Source organism: Arachis duranensis, chromosome 4 (genome assembly GCF_000817695.3).
Source record: "Arachis duranensis cultivar V14167 chromosome 4, aradu.V14167.gnm2.J7QH, whole genome shotgun sequence".
Classification (NCBI taxonomy): Eukaryota; Viridiplantae; Streptophyta; class Magnoliopsida; order Fabales; family Fabaceae; genus Arachis; species Arachis duranensis.
This window is the reverse complement of record NC_029775.3, coordinates 54,401,824-54,422,259: the sequence shown is the minus strand read 5'-3', so window position 1 is coordinate 54,422,259 and position 20,436 is coordinate 54,401,824. Positions and strand designations below refer to the sequence as shown.

The following is a 20,436-nucleotide window of genomic DNA, read 5'->3' as shown; positions in this document are numbered from 1 at the left end:
ATAAATTAATTTTAAAAATTTAAACTTTTTTAAATTTTTGTTTATTGTATATTTTTTAAAATCTTTATTTTTCAACTTTTTGGTAAAAAGATTATTTTGTTAGTTTCAAAATTTAAAAATAAAAAGTTTTCATCTTTTTTTTGTCTTCCTAATATTGCTGGACTTTATTTTATTTTTTAATTTTCAATAAAAAAATTAATTTTTAAATTTAAAAATTCATAAAAATAAAAAATTTTATCTTTTCAAATCCAATAATTTTTTTCAAAAATATTTTTTATTTTTTAATCACCGAATAATGCTATTTTTTCATAAATAAAGAATAAATTAAGTTCAAAAATTTAAACTTTTTAAGTTTTTAAAATCTTTTTGTTAAACATTTATGTTATGTATATATTTATTATTTCATTTGATTTAAAGTTGTTCATTATGAATATAGATAATTTTAAGCTGAGTTATCATTTTACATTTAAATTTTTATTATTTAAATTTATATTTTTATGATAGTTTTAACTATTTATTTAATTACTACTGAATCAACAATTTAACTGACAGTATAACTAGTCACACAGCTTAACTAGTCATGCATCGGTTAAACTATTAATCAGTAATCCACTTTTATTCATTACCAATTTGATTTTAATAACTATGGTTGTGACCTGTGAGTTCATTTGCGTGTCTTTGTCCGGTTGTCATCAACAATCTTTATTCTTTGCGGTGTTAATGTACTTCGCAGAGTCTTAATACAGCTTGGGGGACAGCACTCTAATGTGATTTTAGAGTTAGCTGGTTAGATTCTCTTCAGTGCTCTACTCACCCATTTGGGGGTCTTTCGCAGTTTATTAAACAAGTGCTGGGCAGGTTGTTAAGCGTCGTATTGTGAGAGTAACCATGACAAAATTGTTTGGTTAGGTAAGAAATAAAAAGGGCATTTATTAAAATCAAACGAACAACTTTGTAATAATTTTAATTTTGTTGCTTTAATACATTTAATATTTTTATACTTTGAAGCATTTAAAACTAGTAAATAAATCCTGCCTATAGCACATTTCTCACTTCTATATAATACGGGGGAGGAAGGCAAGGAACTAAAATGTACAAATACGTTACAAATTGATGCTCCAGAATATTCTGTCAGCTAAGTCTTTAGCGCTCTTCATCTGACAAGGGAAACACGAGAAATGATTTTCAGTCAGGCAAATAAAATCTCTAAACAAAATGGATAGCAAAGGTACATACTTTATAGAAAGCCAAAATAGATGAAGAGGAAACATGATGAGTGGTTGATTGTTAAATGTTAATCATGTATGCTTAGACTTGAGAGCTATGAAACATGGACACTTCGCTGAGTTGCCTTGTCTGCATGTCGGACACATTTCGGACACGACACTCTGTGTCCGACACTCGTCCGACACGTGTGTCTGTTATGTCCAACCGTGTCTTAATAAAAAAATAAATTCTTCTCCAGACACGTCTAGACACATTTAAATACCATCAAATGTCAACGTGTCCAATCTTATTCTTAACATATATTCTTAAAATAAATTTAGATATAATATATATTATTATTTATTAAAACAAAAAAATATTTTAAATATTTGATATGATTAAAATAAGACATTAAAAATAATTAAAATTTTAATTTATATTTTAATATCAATAAAATATCAAAATATCATTACGATTTATCTAAAAATACTTTATATTTTATATGTACGCGTGTCCCCGTGTCATGTAAGATTTTAAAATTCGCGTGTCAACATGTCCCGTATCGTGTCCCGTGTCCCGTGTCCATATCAGTCTCCGTGCATCATAGCTTGAGATTGATAATACATACTTGTAAAACACTAAGCTGGCTTCAGTCCTGAGTTCAAAATTTTAAACTAATGGCCAAGGCGCATGGGCAGCTAAAACTCAGACAAGATCAATCTTTTCGTATATACCAAGCCACCAAATCTTGAACCTTTCAAAATTGAATTTAGGTCAGCTCAGTTGTATCCTCATTATAAAACTCCTCTTCTATGCAACATAAATGAACTTATCAGGAGGCAATTCCCCAACGAGAACTATACTAGAGAGACACAAGTTTCACCATCATATTATAAGCACACATAATAATAAAATTAGTTGGAGCCAGAATAAGCGACTGTATTAATGGAGGAAAAAAAAAAGGGTTTCCATCTTGTAAATTTGAGTTGTTAAATGTTTGTCCCATAACCTCTTTCCAACAAACAAAAGAGAAGGTGCAAGTAAACAGAAAACAAAGCACTGAACAGTAAGGTTTCATATTCTAAAACCAAATTAGACCTCAAGTTAACCCCAGTTTTCCAACCTTCATATTAATTTTTCCTGCTGTTCAATTAATGTAGATGTTATTGCTATTTTAGAGTGTAAGAAAGTTTACGTACATTAAGCAAAAATATGCTGCAGAGATCACTTTCTTTTAACATCTATGAACATTGCTCGAGTCCAGTGCTCAACATCTTCACTTTGTGATGGTGGCGGAGGAAATTTGGGATGCTCTATTATATCCCATCCTTCAATTTCACTTTTATCATCAGATAAATCGGTGGCATAAAGAAAACTGGCACCAGAACTTGGCATATAATTTTCAATTCTCTGCAAAAGATGAGACAATTATAAAGACGAATTGAAGTCAATAAGTTATTGAATTCATGTGCGATGAAACTACCAGTGGTGAAAATCAAAAATAAAAAAATAGAATAACAAAAGGCAAATAACAAGTTATTCAATCCAGCCTACTGATCATCAGTATACAAGTAGAAACTAGGTATTCATGACTATTAACTTCATTGACAGGGACCCTATTCCATTTCCACATACTCCACCATATACCAAAATGGAATCGAATAAAAAATGCATGCAAATATAATCACGCCTCCCCTAGGATGGCTTGAAAGAGCAAAAGAGAGAAGACATGCAAAAACTAAACCCCAGTGGGAGTCAGAAATAAATCAACCAATGTGCTATGTTATAGCTAACAATAGTCTACTTTATATAAATAGAGAGAGCATATCCACAAAATAAATAGGCAAATCTCTAACACAGCTTTGCTACTTAACTTGGACAATAAATCTGAAATAACAAAAAGCTACAGTGAAGTGACCAAATATAGTTTAGAAGAATATAAATTAGGAGGAAATCTTTCATAACAATCTTACGCTCCTACTCCTACTCAAGCAATTCTCTTTAAACCCACAATACAAAAAGCTTCTAGTTTCAGCAATTCATGAATTAGAGGCACCGAACGCCACAAGTTAATATTTTACCATCGGGGGCACAGAATGTGTACTGTCCAGCAAAGTAGTTGACGAAATAGCATGATACAGCAAACTTTTGGAGAACAAAATCGTAGTGAGCAAAACCATGAGTTTAACCTTGACAAAAGATTTAAAAAATCCGGAGCTCTTAAAGAAGCTATTATGTACAATGATTGTTCTTCAGAAATTACAAAGACCGAATTATATTTTTGTTTTGCATTTCTGAACATCAAGATTCAAGGGGAAAGGAAGGCAGATACACAAAAAAGTAAGAGTCAAGTATATTTAATAAAGTCAAGTATATTTCTTAAATGCATCATATCAGAACTAACAGAGGAACTAGATATAGAATCTATTGCTCAATATTGTCCAAATAACTGTTATATTAAGACTAATATTAAAATTTAATAACCTTTTGTTTTTATAGAATACAGATTGCAATGAATTTATTAAGATGGATGCCACAGCGATACACTCTATTGATATAATTAGTCAACTCTCAAATAAATGCTCTTCAATTTTAGAATATGGCTAATTTGCAAAAAATAATGAACATTTTTGCCATATGTATATAGACATAGTGGTCATAAAATTATACATTCATATAACAAACAAATATGACATACCTAGAGCGAGCCATTTTTAAGGAAAAAACAGATCGAACTTCCTTTGTTGATGAAAGTGTAGCCAATAATTTGGCAAGTGCTTCAAAAGTAGATGCCTCAGAAGGAACATCCAGACTTAACGAGTTGTAACAGTAAGCTGTGATGCATGCTACACTTTTCTTCAGAAGTGAAATCCCTTTCTGCAAATCTTTGTGTGTCTGAACAGTATGTGAAGCTGCTAAAGAATAATTAAAGCTACTACTCCCAAATGAATCCAGGTAAGGCCTCCTCTCAGATTCTATCGAGGCAACACCAAAATTGCATGAGCTTCTATCAGTCCATGAGGTTTCTCCACTAGCTGAGCAATATGTTTGGCGAGGTATAAAAAGGGGATATTCATTACTGTAAATGAAGCATTTCAAGCCAAAGAACTTGTTAATTTCAGATAAACCATGACAAGTATATAGTAAGCCAAACTACCTCCTCAAAGATGGACGTGCATCCCAATAAGAATCTCGTTGCCATATTCGAGAGCAAGAACCCTGAGATGAAGCAAACACAAGCATTACACATTTACAGCGTTGTGTTCCCCATTGGAGAAGTACAAAATCATGATAGCAACACTGACAGAATGGCGCTATCACCACATATTATAAACGCCAAATATAGATGAAACATAAAAACTGGAGGAGAGAAGACTAAAGTAGAAGCTAGCAATGAAAAAAAGCTTTAAATCAAACTATGCATAAATTAAAACTCAGTAATATCAATATTATGAACTATGAAAACAGCTTAAACTAGATGTTGATTCATTTAAGAAAAAGTTGAAAAACTCTACCAATGTTTTCAATAACTTCTTTCTCCAAGTTTCTAACCACAACTTTGCTATAATAGTTATTGCTGGTATTTATTCTCTTTCTCTAAGCTCCAGTCAGACATAGCAAGGTGAAATAAAAAATATATTACATGCATCAAAATCAACAAAAACCTGTTACATACCCAAATATGGCTGCAGGGGTGAGAGTAGAAGCTTCTAAGACTAAGAGAGGAACGATTATGTCATTACCTTTTCATTATAGCAGGAAGAGAAACATAGAGGATAAAAAGGGGAATAATAAAAATGGGTATATTCTTGTAATTAACGTGCCACCTAGCACTAGTAGTGGGAGAGGCGTGAAAGAATGTCAAGGGAGTGATCCTATCTGATTTGGTTGTCGGTGTAGGGGGTATTATCAGCAGTAACAGAATGAGGAAGAGGGTAGGAATTCAGAAAAGAGAATAGAAAGGCTTAGGAGGCTGGCTCTCCAAATTCTCAGCCAAGCACCTCTATATCAGTCTTGTTTCTTTTCTGCAGTTTATCTTCAAAGGAGTGTGATCATCCTGATTCACCGCTTCTCTTTCTATTTGGTTCTGTTGAAGAGGTTCCAACTTGGTGCCAATGCAAATCCGATGGTCCTCTTCTAACAGTGAGACAGACGGGGACGTTGGCCCAATATTGCCGACAATTTGAGCTGGCAGCCAGAACACAGCGTTGTCTGGGGCACAAGGCACTTGTGCATTTTCTTAAGTGGGTTGAAGTAGGGGGTAAGGGTGGAGATGGCTATCTCCGACTTTGCAAACTTACAAGAGCTAATGGATCGTGCAACAGCAATGGAACATCGCAACAAAACATGGCATGATGCTGGAATGATTTTTGGTGGAAGAAGGGTGGATTCAGGGGTTAGGGGGAGTGGGTTTGTTGCGGGTCGGAGCTACAATTGGAACCAGCAAGACCCAAATGTCCAAACGAGTAATGGAGTCCGAAGTTGAGGAGTGGCCAAGTACAATGTGGGCCCAAACATTACTTCCACTTCTGTGAATACTGTGGGGGTCAGTAGTGGGTCAAATGGGCCAAAACAGCAATGAGTGAGGAGATTGTCTCAGGAAAAATGGGCTCAGAGGCAAAGGAAGGGCTTATGTTTTAAATGTGGGAAGAAATGGGAGCAAGACAATGTTTGCCAAATGAAAAATTTTCATATTATTTTGATGGGCCAGGAAGAGGAGGAAGAACCTAAAGATAAAGCTGTGGGCCTTGTGGAGCAAAGAATTGAGGCCCAACCATTAGAACTCCAGCTTTCATCCTACACTTTTTGGAGCTTAACTACACATAAGACCTTTAAGGTGCAAGGTGAGAAGATGGGCCAGAAAGTTTGTTACATACCCTGAGAAAAATGCTGAGTCAGCAGTGCAGGCAGCTAAAAAAGGGAAGATAATGATCCCTTTACCTTATCATTATTCTAGACGAAATAATAAAGGAAAGGGAGGAATAACTGATTTAAATAATTGATTTATTTTAGAAAGCAATAACTGATTGAATCAGTTAGAGGAGAATCAGGGACTGCATGATTTTAGGAGGCAATAACTGATTGAATCAATCAGAGGAGAATCAGGAAAATTGCATGATTATGAAGATTTCGATTAGAGAGAGGGTGAGGCAATAAAAGGAGGAACCGAATAGGCATTGAGGCAGGAAAAGATTTGGAAAGGCCTAGGCTAGAAGAGAAGAGGACTCTCGAAATTCCTCTGCTATCATTTTTCTATTCTATTGTAATTTCTGCATTTCCATTCAATAAATTCCAGCTGAGAGTATTTTGCCTAAAAGGGTAACCTGTTCAGTTTGTTTTGTTTTATCGAGTGCTGTGGGAGCATTCTGTTGGTACCAGTTTTAACAACTGGTATCAGAGCACCGGTTCTGGGTGTTCTGTGCATGGTGTCCACGCGAGCTGCCATGGAGTCAAAGTTGGAGGCGGTGGAGAAACGAATTGAGGAGTTACAGGAAGCTCAACAACGACCCTTGGAGGCATTCTCAGCAAATATGTTGAGACAAATAAGGGAGTTGCTACCTCAACAGCACCAAGGTGGAGGTGCTGATGCTAACGACACCGGAGGAAGAAATAACGGTGGAAGGAACAAGCAAGATGACGAGAGGGTAGAAGGGAACGGTGTAGGAGACGAAGGGCAGAGGCGATTCGAACCAATTCGAAAGCTTGACTTACCGGTATTCTCGGGGGAGGATCCGAATGGCTGGTTAGTGAGAATGGAACGCTACTTCAGGGTAATCGGAGTAGTTACGGCGCAAAGGCTGGATTTTGCAACACTGGCTTTGGAAGGGGAGGCCCTCACCTGGTTTGAATGGTGGGAAGAGCACACTCCTTTTCATACCTAGATGAGGTTCAAGCAAGACCTCCTAAAGAGGTTCCAACCCGAAGCATCTCTTAACCCAATGGCTCCGCTGTTACAGGTCCGCCAAGTCAGAGACATCGCACAGTACCGAAGAGATTTTGAAGCAGCGGCCAGGACACAACGAAACCTCGGGGCGGAGACTCTCATGTGTATTTTTGTGAACGGCCTTAGAAGGGAGATTCAGGCAGAACTGGATGTGGCAAGCTTTGATAATTTGCCGGCGTTGATGGATAGAGCCATGGCAATTGAGTGGAGAAACCGTGCCTGGCAAGATTCCGGAGTAAACCCGACGGGCAGAAAAGGAGGAGGATCCAAAGGAGGCGGGTCGGGAGGACCTGGATCTATCAGCATGGGATTTCAAAAAAATCCTAACTGGACTCGACCCAACTTACATGAATCCAGAAGCGGAGTGAGAGTGGAATCGGGACCCAACACCAACCGAGCCCCTTCGATCACACGCGCTAGCACTAACTCGAGCTCGTTGGGGGAGGCGGCGCAGCGTCATCCTCTGGGACCAGAGGCAGTGGAACGCGGAGACTCTCCGATGAGGAGTGGGCAGAGCGACAGCGGAAAGGCTTATGTTTCCGTTGTGGAGAGAAGTGGGGACCGACCCATGTCTGTCCTATGAAACATTACAAGATTTTGTTGATTGAAGAAGAAGAAGAAAACCACGAAGCCGAGCTGGAGGATGAGAGGTCAGAATTGCCAGTGGAGGAACCCAAAGGAGTTGAACTGCAATTGTCTTCCTACAGTTTTTGGGGATTGACAACACAAAACCTTCAAGGTGAGAGGGGCGATTTTGGGCTAGGAAGTGATGGTGCTCATAGACCCTGGAGCGTCGGCAAACTTCATAGCCACCGAGGTGGTTAGGCGGCTGTCCCTGCCAGTGAAAAGAGTACGGGAATTTTGAGTAGAGGTAGGGAATGGTGCCATAGAAAGGGGACATGAGGGCTGTGAGAAACTGCAAGTGACTATTCAATGAATTCCAATTATTCAAAGTTTTTTTGTTATGAAATTGGGCTGTTCAGAGGTCGTTCTTGGAGCAGGATGGTTGGCCAACTTGGAAAAATTTGTGGGAGATTATAGTGAATTAACTTTGAACTAGAAGCAAAAAGATAAGGAATTCCATTTGCAGGGAGATCCTTCACTAAGCAGAAGTAAGGCCTCTTGAAAGACCACCTTGCAAGCGCTAAAAAATCAAGAAGAAGGTTTTGTCATCACCCCTGTCCTGGCAGCCACTGAAACCCAACCTGCAGAACCCTTTTCTGGAGACGTTGAGCAATTTCTGCAATCTTTTGGGGACTTATTTAGCACACCGGAGGGACTACCTCCCAAGAGAGAACAAGATCATGCCATAATCTTGAAGGAGGGATCAGCAATTCCTCGCATTAGGCCATACCGTTATCCCCATTACCAGAAGACAGAGATTGAGAAAATAGTAGAAGAGATGTTGAGCTCGGGAATAATTAGGCCCAGCACTAGCCCGTTCTCGAGTCCAGTCGTTTTAGTCAAGAAGAAGGATGGTGGTTGGCGGTTTTGCGTAGACTACAGGGCCTTGAACCGGATCACGGTGGCTGACAAGTTTCCCATTTCGATCATAGAAGAGCTGTTGGATGAGGTGGGAGAAGCAACGGTGTTTTCGAAGCTCGACCTTAAATCGGGATACCACCAGATTCGCATGCGGGAAGAGGACATTCCCAAGACAGCAGATCATTGGGATCACTTGCGACAAATATTCACGGTCCTCCGGAGCCATAAACTCTTCCTCAACAAGAAGAAGTGCAAATTCGCCCAAGAGAAGATTGATTATTTGGGGCATGTGATTTCCAATGAAGGGGTGGCTGCAGACCCTCAGAAAATACAAGACATGGTAGATTGGCCCATTCCGAAGGATTTAAAAGTGTTGCGGGGTTTTTTGGGGCTGACCGGATACTACCGCCGGTTTGTGAAGAACTATGGGGCCATCACCTGGCCTCTCACGCAACTGTTGAAGAAAGACTGTTTCCGATGGGGAAGTGACGCGCAGGCAGCCTTCGAACAATTGAAGAAGGCCATGGTGACCGTGCCGGTATTAGCCATTCCATCTTTTTCCAAGCCATTTGCTTTAGAGACCGATGCTTCTGGAAAAGGAATTGGGGCGATGCTGTTACAAGAGGGCAGACCCATAGCATTTATGAGCCAGAAACTCTCAGAGAGAGCCTAAACCAAATCCGTTTATGAGAGGGAGCTGATGGCCATCGTGCTGGCCATCCAAAGGTGGAGACATTACCTCCTAGGACGGCGATTCACAGTTTACACGGATCAAAAAAGCCTCAAATTTTTGCTTGATCAGAGGATTGGTGGAGAAGAACAGCAAAAATGGATAACTAAACTGCTCGGGTACGACTTTGAGATCAAATACAAGGCAGGAAGTGATAACCAAGTTGCTGATGCACTCTCCAGGAAATTTCAGTTGCAGCAGTTTCAGTAGTGTCCACGGCAGATTGGGAAGGCATAGAGGAAGAAGTCCAGCAAGATCCCAAGCTACAAGGGATTATCCAAGACTTGATTCAGGGGAGAGAAACAGCAGCTGGGTATGAATGGCGCAATGGGAGGCTGCTGTACCATGGCCGGTTAGTCATTTCGAAGCATTCCAAGTGGATTCCTAAATTCCTCCAAGAATTCCATGATTCGAAGATAGGAGGGCATTCCGGGTTCTTTAGAACCTACAAGAGGATATCAGGAGTTTTGTTTTGGAAAGGAATGAAGGGAACTATAATGGAATATGTGAAGCAATGTGAGGTGTGCCAGAGGAACAAACACTCCACCTTATCACCGGCCGGCCTGCTGCAACCACTTCCAATTCCGACCAACGTCTGGTCGGATATTTCCATGGATTTCATTGAGGGGCTTCCGAAAGCTGCCGGGAAAGACACCATCTTTGTGGTGGTGGATAGATTGACCAAATATGCACATTTTTTCCCCTTTCTCACCCATACACAGCCAAAGAAGTGGCTGAGCTGTTCGTGAAGGAGGTTGTGAGGCTTCATGGTTTTCCAAGTTCCATTGTTTCCGACCAAGATAGACTCTTCATGAGTGCTTTCTGGTCTGAAATTTTTAAGGCAGCAGGCACAGCGCTAAAAATGAGTTCGGCCCATCACCCGCAAACTGATGGTCAAAGTGAAGCGGTGAACAAGTGCGTGGAGACCTATCTTCGATGCTTCACAGGTTCCAAACCAACGCAGTGGCCTCGCTGGTTGAGTTGGGCTGAATATTGGTATAATACCAATTATCATGGCTCCATCAAAATGACTCCATTTAAGGCACTCTATGGGAGAGAACCTCCTGTGTTGTTGAGAGGAGGGGGAGAGGCTGCGGTTGAGGAAGTTAGAGTTCTAATGGGGGAACGCAATCAGATGCTGGACGAGCTGCGGTTCCAACTAGAAAGGGCGCAGAACCGGATAAAAACATATGCAGATCGTAAGAGGCGAGAAGTGGTTTTTGAACCCGGGGAACATGTATATCTCAAGCTGCAACCCTACCGGATGAAGACACTGGCCCGGAGAGTAAACCAAAAGCTGAGTGCTAGATTCTATGGTCCCTATGAAATTCTAGAGAAAATTGGACAAGTTGCTTATAAGCTGAAGCTTCCCCCCAATGCAAGAGTGCATCCAGTTTTTCATGTCTCCTTGTTGAAGAAATGTGTAAACCCCAGCACTCAGGTTCAGCCCCTACCAGCAGCCTTGACTGAGGAGTATGTTCTGCAAGCAGAACCTGAAGATGTACTGGCTGTTAGAAAGAAGGCTGATGGGAACCTGGAGGTTTTGATCAAGTGGAAGGACCTTCCTGAATTTGAACATTTTTGGGAGGCAGCAAGAGAGATCCAGGCTAGTTTTCCCTCCTTTCACCTTGAGGACAAGGTGATACTTCAAGGGGAGGGTATTGTTACATACCCTGAGAAAAATGCTGAGTCAGCAGTGCAGGTAGCTAAAAAAGGGAAGATAATGATCCCTTTACCTTATCATTATTCTAGACGAAATAATAAAGGAAAGGGAGGAATAACTGATTTAAATAATTGATTTATTTTAGGAAGCAATAACTGATTGAATCAGTTAGAGGAGAATCAGAGACTGCATGATTTTAGGAGGCAATAACTGATTGAATCAATCAGAGGAGAATCAGGGAAATTGCATGATTATGAAGATTTCGATTAGAGAGAGGGTGAGGCAATAAAAGGAGGAATCGAATAGGTATTGAGGCAGGAAAAGATTTGGAAAGGCCTAGGCTAGGAGAGAAGAGGACTCTCGAAATTTCTCTGCTATCATTTTTCTATTCTATTGTAATTTCTGCATTTCCATTCAATAAATTCCAGCTGAGAGTATTTTGCCTAAAAGGGTAACCTGTTCAGTTTGTTTTGTTTTATCGAGTGCTGTGGGAGCATTCTGTTGGCACCAGTTTTAACAGAGTTATATAGTTTTAATTGATCCAGGGGTTTCTACCAATTCCATTGCTACTAAGGTGGTGAAAAGGTTGGGCTTACCGGTGCTAGGGCTCAAGAAATTCAGGGTGGAAGTAGGAAACAGTGCATTCGAAAGTGAGAATGGCGGTGTAACGGGAGGGGAATTGAAGATTGAAGGAGTCACCCATTCGTCACTCTTACTTCTTGATGGAGCTGGGCAACACTAAAGTGGTGCTAGGCGCTGGATTGGTGGCCAATTTATGGCAGTTTTAGGGGGACTACAATGCCATGGTTCTTTGCTGGGAAGAGGGAGATCAGAAACAACAAATTACAGGAGACCCCTCACTGTCCAAGCAGCGAGCTTCATGGAAGGCTACAGTACATTAACTTAAAAATGAGGAGGAAAGGTATGTTATCACACCGTGCTAGTGGATTCGAAGGGAGCAACAAAGACAGACATTAGCCCGCAATTTAAGGAGCTGCTGCAGCAATTCAAAGACCACTTCGTGGTTCTAGCAGGACTCCCCCTCAGCGTGACCAAGATCAAGGGATTATATTCAAAGGCGCTGAAATTCCCAGAATCAGACCCTATAGGTACCCTCATTACTAGAAGGTTGAAATTGAAAAAAGTGATGTTACAATTGGGAGTAATCAACCCAACACCAGCCCTTTCTCTAGTCCTGTGATTTTAGACAAAAAGAAGGATGGGGATGGCATTTTTGTGTTGACAACAAAGCTCTCAACAGAATAACATTGGCTAATAAATTCCCAATTCCTATTATAGATGAATTATTGGATGAGCTGGGGATGCTCAGGTATTTTCAAAATTGGATTTGAAATCAGGGTACTATCAGATCCGAGTGAAGGAGCAGGATGTTCATAAAACTACTTTTAGGACACACGACGGACACTACGAGTTTCTGGTGATGCCCTTCGGATTAACCAATGCTCCATCGACCTTTTAGGCCCTCATGAATCATATACTTCGACCCTATTTGAGGAAGTTTATCTTGGTTTTTTTAATGACATATTGGTGTACAGCAGTGATTGGGAGGTACATTTGGGGCACCTAACGACTGTCTTTGAAGTTGAGGGATAGTCGGTTGTGCTTGAATCAAAAGAAGTGCAGTTTTGCGAGCGAAGCCCTTTCTCTAGTCCTGTGATTTTAGACAAAAAGAAGGATGGGGATGGCATTTTTGTGTTGACAACAAAGCTCTCAACAGAATAACATTGGCTAATAAATTCCCAATTCCTATTATAGATGAATTATTGGATGAGCTGGGGATGCTCGGGTATTTTCAAAATTGGATTTGAAATCAGGGTACTATCAGATCCGAGTGAAGGAGCAGGATGTTCATAAAACTACTTTTCGGACACACGACGGACACTACGAATTTCTGGTGATGCCCTTCGGATTAACCAATGCTCCATCGACCTTTTAGGCCCTCATGAATCATATACTTCGACCCTATTTGAGGAAGTTTATCTTGGTTTTTTTAATGACATATTGGTGTACAGCAGTGATTGGGAGGTACATTTGGGGCACCTAACGACTGTCTTTGAAGTTGAGGGATAGTCGGTTGTGCTTGAATCAAAAGAAGTGCAGTTTTGCTCAAGAGCGAATTGAGTATCTGGGACACATCGTTTCGGCAGCTGGGGCGGAAGCCGATCCAAGAAAGGTGCAGGATATGCTTGATTGGCTGCCTACTAAGGACCTCAGAGGTTTCCGGGTGTTCCTAGGCTTGATGGGATACTACCGACGATTTGTACGAAATTACAGCAAGATAGCCTGGCCACTTACTCAGTCATTGAAAAAGGATCATTTCAAGTGGAATGGTGAGGCTCAAGAGGCTTTTGAAGAATTGAGGTTGGCCATGTCTACAGTTCCAATGCTGGCAGTCCTTTCATTTTCAAAGCCTTTTGCTTTGGAGACAGATGCCTCCAGAAGAGGAGTTGGAGCAGTGTTGCTCCAGGAGGGGAGGCCTATTGCATACATGAGCCAGAAACTGTCGGACAGAGCACAAGCCAAATCTGTTTATGAACGGGAACCCATGGCGATTGTGCTGGCAGTACAGAGGTGGAGACATTACCTTTCGGGGCAGCACTTCCTAGTGTACACAGACCAAAAGAGCCTCAAATTCTTGTTAAACCAGCTAATAGGTGGAGAAGAGCAGCAGCGATGGATTACGAAAATGCTGAGGTATGATTTTGAAATTAAATACAAAGAAGGTGGCGAAAATAAGGTGGCTGATGCTCTCTCAAGAAAATTCCAACTCTCTTCCTTATCTATGCCTCAGGCAGCAGAATGGGGAGAATTAAGGGATTAAGTTCAGGCTGATGAAAAGTTGCAAGAAATTATTCTAAGGCTGCTAGGAGGAGTGGAGGCTCCAAAGGGGTATGAGTGGAGCAAGGGCGGCTGCTGTATAAAGGTAGGTTAGTGATATCTAAGAATTCCAAGTGCATTCCTAAAATTTTAGATGAGTTCCATGATTCCAAAATTGGAGGGCACTCAGGGTATTTTAGAACATATAAGACGATAGCTGGAGTGTTGTATTGGGAGAGAATGAACAAGGCTATCATGGAGTATGTGTGCCAATGTGAAGTGTGCCAGAGAAATAAACATCTACCTTGTTTCCAGTGAGACTGTTGCAACCGTTACCCATACCGGAGAATGTTTGGGCAGATGTTATGATGGACTTCATTGGGGGACTCCCGAAGGCAGTAGGAAAGGACACCATAATGGTAATGGTAAATCGCATGTCTAAGTATGGCCACTTCTTTGCTTTCACAGCTAAAGAGGTTGCTGACATTTTCATCAAGGGCATTGTTACCTTGCATGGTTTCCCTGCCTCCATTGTTTCGGATCGAGATCGTCTTTTCATAAGTGCTTTCTGGTCCGAGTTATTCTGAGCTGCACAGACCTCACTCAAGATGAACTCTGCCTACCACCCGAAGACAAACGTTCAAAGTGAAGCCGTAAACAAGTGCGTGGAGACATATCTCCGCTGTTTTGCTGGGACTAAATCAACTCAATGGCCTAAATGGCTCCATCGGGCTGGATTCTGGTATAATACGAACTATCATGGATCAATCCCAATGACTCCTTTCAAGGCCTTGTATGGGCGAGACTCCAGTTTTATTGCGAGGAGGTGGCGAAGCAACGGTGGAGGCAGTTAAGGTGCTGATGGAAGAGAGGAATCAGAGGCTTGACAAATTGAAGTACCATTTGGGTAGAGCTCAGAGTCGCATGAAGCAATAAGCAGATAAGAAGTACAGAGAAGTAGTTTTTGAAGTGGGGGATAAGGTGTTTCTTAAAGTCCAGCCATATCGAATGGTGTCTTTGGCCAAGTACAGCAATCAGAAATTGAGTGCTCGCTACTACGGTCCATTTGAGGTGCTCGAACGAATAGTTTTTAAGGTCACTTATAGGCTGCAGCTACCCCCTGAATCAAGGATCCACCGCTCAAGAAGCTTGTGAAGGCTGATACACCAACGCAACCTTTGCCCATGGCCTTAAATGAGGAGCTCGAATTGCAGGCTGAACCGGAGGAAGTGTTGGCGGTTAGCGAGCGGGAGCGCAGGCTGCTGGAGGTTTTAATAAAATGGAAGGACCTGCCTGAATTTGAGAACTTGTGGGAAGTTGCCTCTGAAATTCAAGAAGCCTTTCCCTCTTTCCACCTTGAGGACACAAGGTGCAACTTCAAGGGGAGGTTATTATTACATACCCAAGTATGGCTATAAGGGTGAGAGTAGAAGCTTCTAAGACTAACAGAGGAAAGATTCTACCATTACCTTTTCATTACAGCAGGAAAGGAACGTAGAGGGTAAAAAGGGGAACAATAAAAACGGGGATACTCTTGTAATTAATGTGCCACCTGGCACTAGTAGTGGGAGAGGCATGAAAAAATGTCAGGGGAGTGATCCTAACTGATTTGGTTGTGGGTGTAGAGAGTATTATTAGTAGTAACATAATGAGGAGGGTAGGAATTAAGAAAAGAGAATAGGAAGGCTTAGGAGAGAGGCTAACTCTCCAAATTCTCAGCCAAGCACCTCTATATTGGTCTTGTTTCTTTTCTGCAGTTTTTCTTCATAATTCAATACTATTAAGGGAGCGTAATCATCCTGATTCATCCCTTCTCTTTGTATTTGGTTGTGTGTGTGTAAATTCTTTTTCTCAGGTACCAATTGTTACAAAACCATTGCCACATGAACACACTATCAGCAAGAAACTCAACAATTCTGGAAATATTACATTCTTATATGGATAGCACATCATAACAAACTCCCAAATGTTTTCAATGATTAATGAACACATTTAGGAAAATATAATCTTCAAAGTAAACTTAATCCATTGCTTGGACACTAAACCAATGCTTACCGCAAAACCTGAGTTGTGAAGTGCTGGGGCAGCCAAATTGTGAACAACAAGATCTAAAAGTTGCACAATGTATCTGCTTCCAAGAAAAAAGAAAGAAATAGTAACTTATATATGTACATATGCAATACGAATATTCAGAAAAAATCTAATTTATGTAAAAACAAGGATTCCAGAACACCGGAGGAAGTACTTGAAAGAAGTATAGTAACTTATAGATGTACTTATCAAGTATCAACCTATATAAGTATAGTTTTCTATAAGGATGAAAGCAATCCATGAAACTCCAAAAGTCCAGAACCTGGAAAAAATGCATTATCCATGCAAATAAAATCTCACTAGGCAAAAAAGCTTACCCCAAAGAAGCTGAAAGCTCTTCTGATGGAACAGAGTGTGGATCAAGTGCTCTTGGTAGGCGTGCAGTGCAAATTTGATCATATTGACCACTAGAGCCATCCCTTCTCTCTCCCTCTATCACTACCTGGCAGCAGGACATGAGCACCACAGTTGTGTAATTAAGAACAGATTTCCTTATCAGAAGAGCAATTCAGTATCAATATCACACATCCTGTAGTCTTCAGAAATGTAGACTATTACTTTGGACAGAAAAAGGAAACAGTTTGTTCATGTTTCTCCTATGAAGAGCTTTACTATTCTCAAGTTTTAAGCACAGCAAAAAGAACTTTCTAGCATAGTAGTATCAATTACATTTCTTTGGCCAAAATAAGTACATCTAAAACAGAAAAAAATACCTCAAAGTATACTTGGTGATGGAAAAAAGTAAAACCCCTGATGATATCTTGGATACTATCATCAGGGTATTGAAACTCTTTACAGTCCTCAGTAAAAGGATAATACATAAATTTACTATTCCCTTTAAGTTTATTCATCACACCAAAGCCCAACCACAACAACTTGTCCTTGTCCCATTAGGTGGGCCCATCTAACCAAAGGCCAACCATATTTAAAAAACAAAAAACAAAAAAAAAAGATGATTGCATTCCAGTCCCATATTTGTTTCCTTTCCTTTGGAAGTCACTTCAAATCCAACATCACATTTAGATAAATATGGAAAGGATATTATTCTCTCAATGATACTGCCAGGAAAGAATTCATGGCAGTATCATAATTCATACTTCATAACCATATATTCTAACTACTAAAGAACTTTCTATAGTCCAAAACGGACAGAAAATGTTTATGCATCTCAAAAATTTAGATAACTTTGTCCCATCTAGTGTAAGCAATTTTCCAATGCAGCCATGGATAGAAAAAAACAACCATAACAAATGATTTAGAAAGCATTAAACTTCTAATGAGTAAATAACCTTGTTTATGATAATGCTCATGAACTCTGAAAAGCAACAGAGTGAATTTGCAATGTTTCCAAAAACAAGAGTGAGCTACCAAACCCATTATCTATTACAATGCAGAAACAAGACAAATCTTATCACAGAAAGACTTGGTTGAATTTACTGTCCAGAGTTTCAGACACATCTGTAGGGTAAAATGGGAGTGAGAAAAATCTGAAGCATATCCCAGTGTTCACATTCCATAAGGAGAAAGATATTATTTCTATCTTTTCTATTTCTTTTTTGTTGACAGAAAATTCATTAAAAAAATAGAGTACCATAAAAGGAAGACAAAAATGAAAGCAAGAAAACAAGAGCAGATATAAATAACAAAAGTCCTAGTCAGCACAACTTCCACGAAGAAAGCGCACATCCCACTGAAAGACTAACTTCATAAATCACATATTGCCAAAGATTTACCATACCCGTCGTTGAGGAAACAGCTTGCATATCTGTTTAATGACCACAGTCTGTTTATGAAGACGTTCGGAGGTAATTGCCACCTGCAACATAGAAGCTCATAATAAACTATAATTTCCTAAACAACAAAAGATACGCCAATATGCAGTTCAGAAAAAGGGCACCAAAGGAACATAAGTACCTGTTTGAAGTTTTTATTTCTTGTTTCCATGTTTCATGATTTTATAAAGAAAATAGTGGAACATTGGAACAAGATTTTTTTCTCATTATTCCTTAAAACATCATGAAAATAGGAAACAAATTAAAAACATGCTAGAATTTTTGGTAACTAAAATTGAAAAACAACAAAAAACAACAGAAATAATAATGACACATGAGTGAACAACAAAACAATTGTCTTGAACATACAATTGCCTAATTTCTTAATGTATGTACAACAGTCTGTATTAACATCAACAGATATATACACAAGCATTCATAATTTTCTTAAGTAACATAAACAAGTGGTGCTCACATGCCCTAAGCTCTGGGTGCATATAAGATTAGGGTAGAACTTCTCCAGTTGTTCCACCCGATTCTTTTCCAACTGCAAAAGAAAAAATAAATCATCCAGCATCTTCATATACATGCAAATTTAACATCATTAGCAACCACTGTGAGTATGAAACCATAGAAAACAGCATCCAAAATACCGTAGAAAATGCAGACTCAAGCACTCCATATTTATGTTTGAGACCAGTGGACATAGTCTCTATCTTTGCTCTTCCTGTTCAGTTACCCATCACTCAGGAAAATTCGCATTGCTAGAAATCCATTTTGAAATACTAAGGTTACCTTGAGCAACTTGTTCTTTACTGTGACTGAGCTTCTCCCTCAACCGTGCAAGCTTCTCATGTTGAAGCTCTCTCCAATTTGTCTGATCATCCGCTTTTCCCTGGTAAACAGTATTAGCAAAAGTATTATTCTAACTGAACAACACATCCCAGTGTACAAGCAAAAACATAAATTTGTATCGTTTTCCCATATAAAATGGGTGCTAGACGCTACTCATTTCCACCTCTACTCATCTTTCAGGTTCATATCAAATATCATGTTCAAGTTACAAGATTATCAAAGCAAGAATTCAAACCTTGCGGACAAGAACTTCGCTCAATTTCGAGTACAACGAATCCCAACGGTCTTTAAGTGAATTCAACGACGCACTATAATCATTCAACCTATACCACATCCAAAACAACCAAAATTTAATAGTCAAATTAAATCAAATTAGCGAATTTCACAAGAAACGTTTCTTAAGTTCGTGCTCAAAAAATAGGAATTGCAATATTAATTGAAACATACGTACCTGTAATTGACACAATTAGAGCAAATCGAAGCTAGATTCGAATTCTCGCAAATCGCACAGCAACTAGTCTTTCTCGCCATCGCCAACTTCTTCACGAGAAGGAACGATGTTATCGTTCGTTGATCACGCGAGTTGCCGAAGCGAAACTGGGATTTTGTGTTGATCGGGGTCAAATACCTGTGTCGAAATCGCGTTAATTGGAATGAGGAATGTGAACCAAGGTGAGTTTGGGAAGAATTGAAAGAAACTGAAGCTCTGAAAACCCTAACTAACGCGACGGAGGAAGTAAACGTTACGAACCCAGCCGTCGCATGTCATACTGTCCAATTCCCGTCTTCGAATTTAAACGCATCGTTCTGATTCTGATTTTATTCGGCGTTACTGTGATCTAAAGTTCTAAACCGATGTTATGAAAACCGTGAACTCAATTTTTCATGAACTCTTTTTCCCTACTAAATGAAAATATCATTTTCTCTTCCAAATTTATTTTTAAAAATATTTTTATTATAATTATATTATAATTAATATTTAATGAATAATATATCAATATGCTAACTTAAAAAAATATCTTTATATAATTTTTAATTTTATAAAATCAATATTTAATATATTATTTATTAATAAAAATAAAATATCAATTATTGATGAATTCATCTTTTTTCTAAAATAAAAACATTAATCTCTCTTCTAAAATTATTTTAAAAAAATATATTTATTACAATTATAATACAATATTATAATTATATTACAACAATTTTCATTTAATAAATAATGCATGATTATACTTGTTTCAAGGGTTTTCTGAAACTGGATCGTATTTGGGCCTAAACGTAAGGTCGAAGCTCTCTTTTCGATGGTTTCTGACTTAACCTGCGTCAAGCAGCCGTCGTCCAAATTGTTTGTGAGAAGATGAGGGGTGGTACCTGCAAAACACTCCAATGCCTAAGTCAGCAAGGGTTTTAGCAGGTTTAAGTGTATTGAAACTTAAGTATACCTGAGAGTGTTAGTGTATTTATAGGTGATAAACCAATAACCACCGTTAGAGTAGTTTCACTACTGATGGTGGATAACCGCCCATTTATCTAGGGGTTGTTGAGATCTCTCTTCTAGAAGTGGAGAGAGATATTAGGGGTTTGTTACAACTCGTTCTCGGTGAAGGGTGTTATTATGGAGTGCTTTTGTCTGACCTGTGAAGAGGTCTGCATTTTGGGCTTTCTCTACTTTTGGGCCTGATTTATGCTTTGGGGCAAGGATAAACAGTGCTCCTACTTGGATCCGATATTTTTGCTTAAGTCAGATTCAAGTATTAATGAAGTCTGACAGATGCCAAGAGGTAGAGTCATCACATCGGATGTCCCAGGTCAGGTTCCGTTTTCAAGTCGAAAAACCAACGAGATTTTA

General features: G+C 39.4%; 1 protein-coding gene across 1 annotated transcript; it reads right to left on the bottom strand.

Annotated features, from left to right (window-relative positions):
• Positions 1–662: 662 nt before the first annotated feature.
• LOC107484394 (uncharacterized) lies at positions 663–19,392 on the bottom strand. The gene is made up of 13 exons (XM_052260276.1): positions 19,036–19,392; positions 18,820–18,907; positions 18,525–18,624; positions 18,383–18,456; positions 18,205–18,276; positions 17,696–17,773; positions 16,275–16,399; positions 15,922–15,994; positions 4,364–4,425; positions 3,901–4,285; positions 3,288–3,395; positions 2,406–2,616; positions 663–1,157 (listed from the first exon to the last, which is right to left on the bottom strand). Exons 1-12 carry the CDS (start codon positions 19,113–19,115, stop codon positions 2,431–2,433), a joined length of 1,431 nt encoding a protein of 476 aa, XP_052116236.1. The 5' UTR covers positions 19,116–19,392; the 3' UTR covers positions 663–1,157; positions 2,406–2,430.
• Between the last annotated feature and the right edge of the window lie 1,044 nt (positions 19,393–20,436).

Coding starts and splice junctions, on each gene's coding strand:
- LOC107484394 (XM_052260276.1), bottom strand. CDS start 19,115: ATGGCGAGAAAGACTAGTTGCTGTGCGATTTGCGAGAATTCGAATCTA. Junction 4,426..15,921: donor TTCACAACTCAGGTTTTGCG/GTAAGCATTGGT, acceptor GCTTCATCTCAG/GGTTCTTGCTCTCGAATATG. Junction 4,286..4,363: donor GCACGTCCATCTTTGAGGAG/GTAGTTTGGCTT, acceptor CTTCATTTACAG/TAATGAATATCCCCTTTTTA.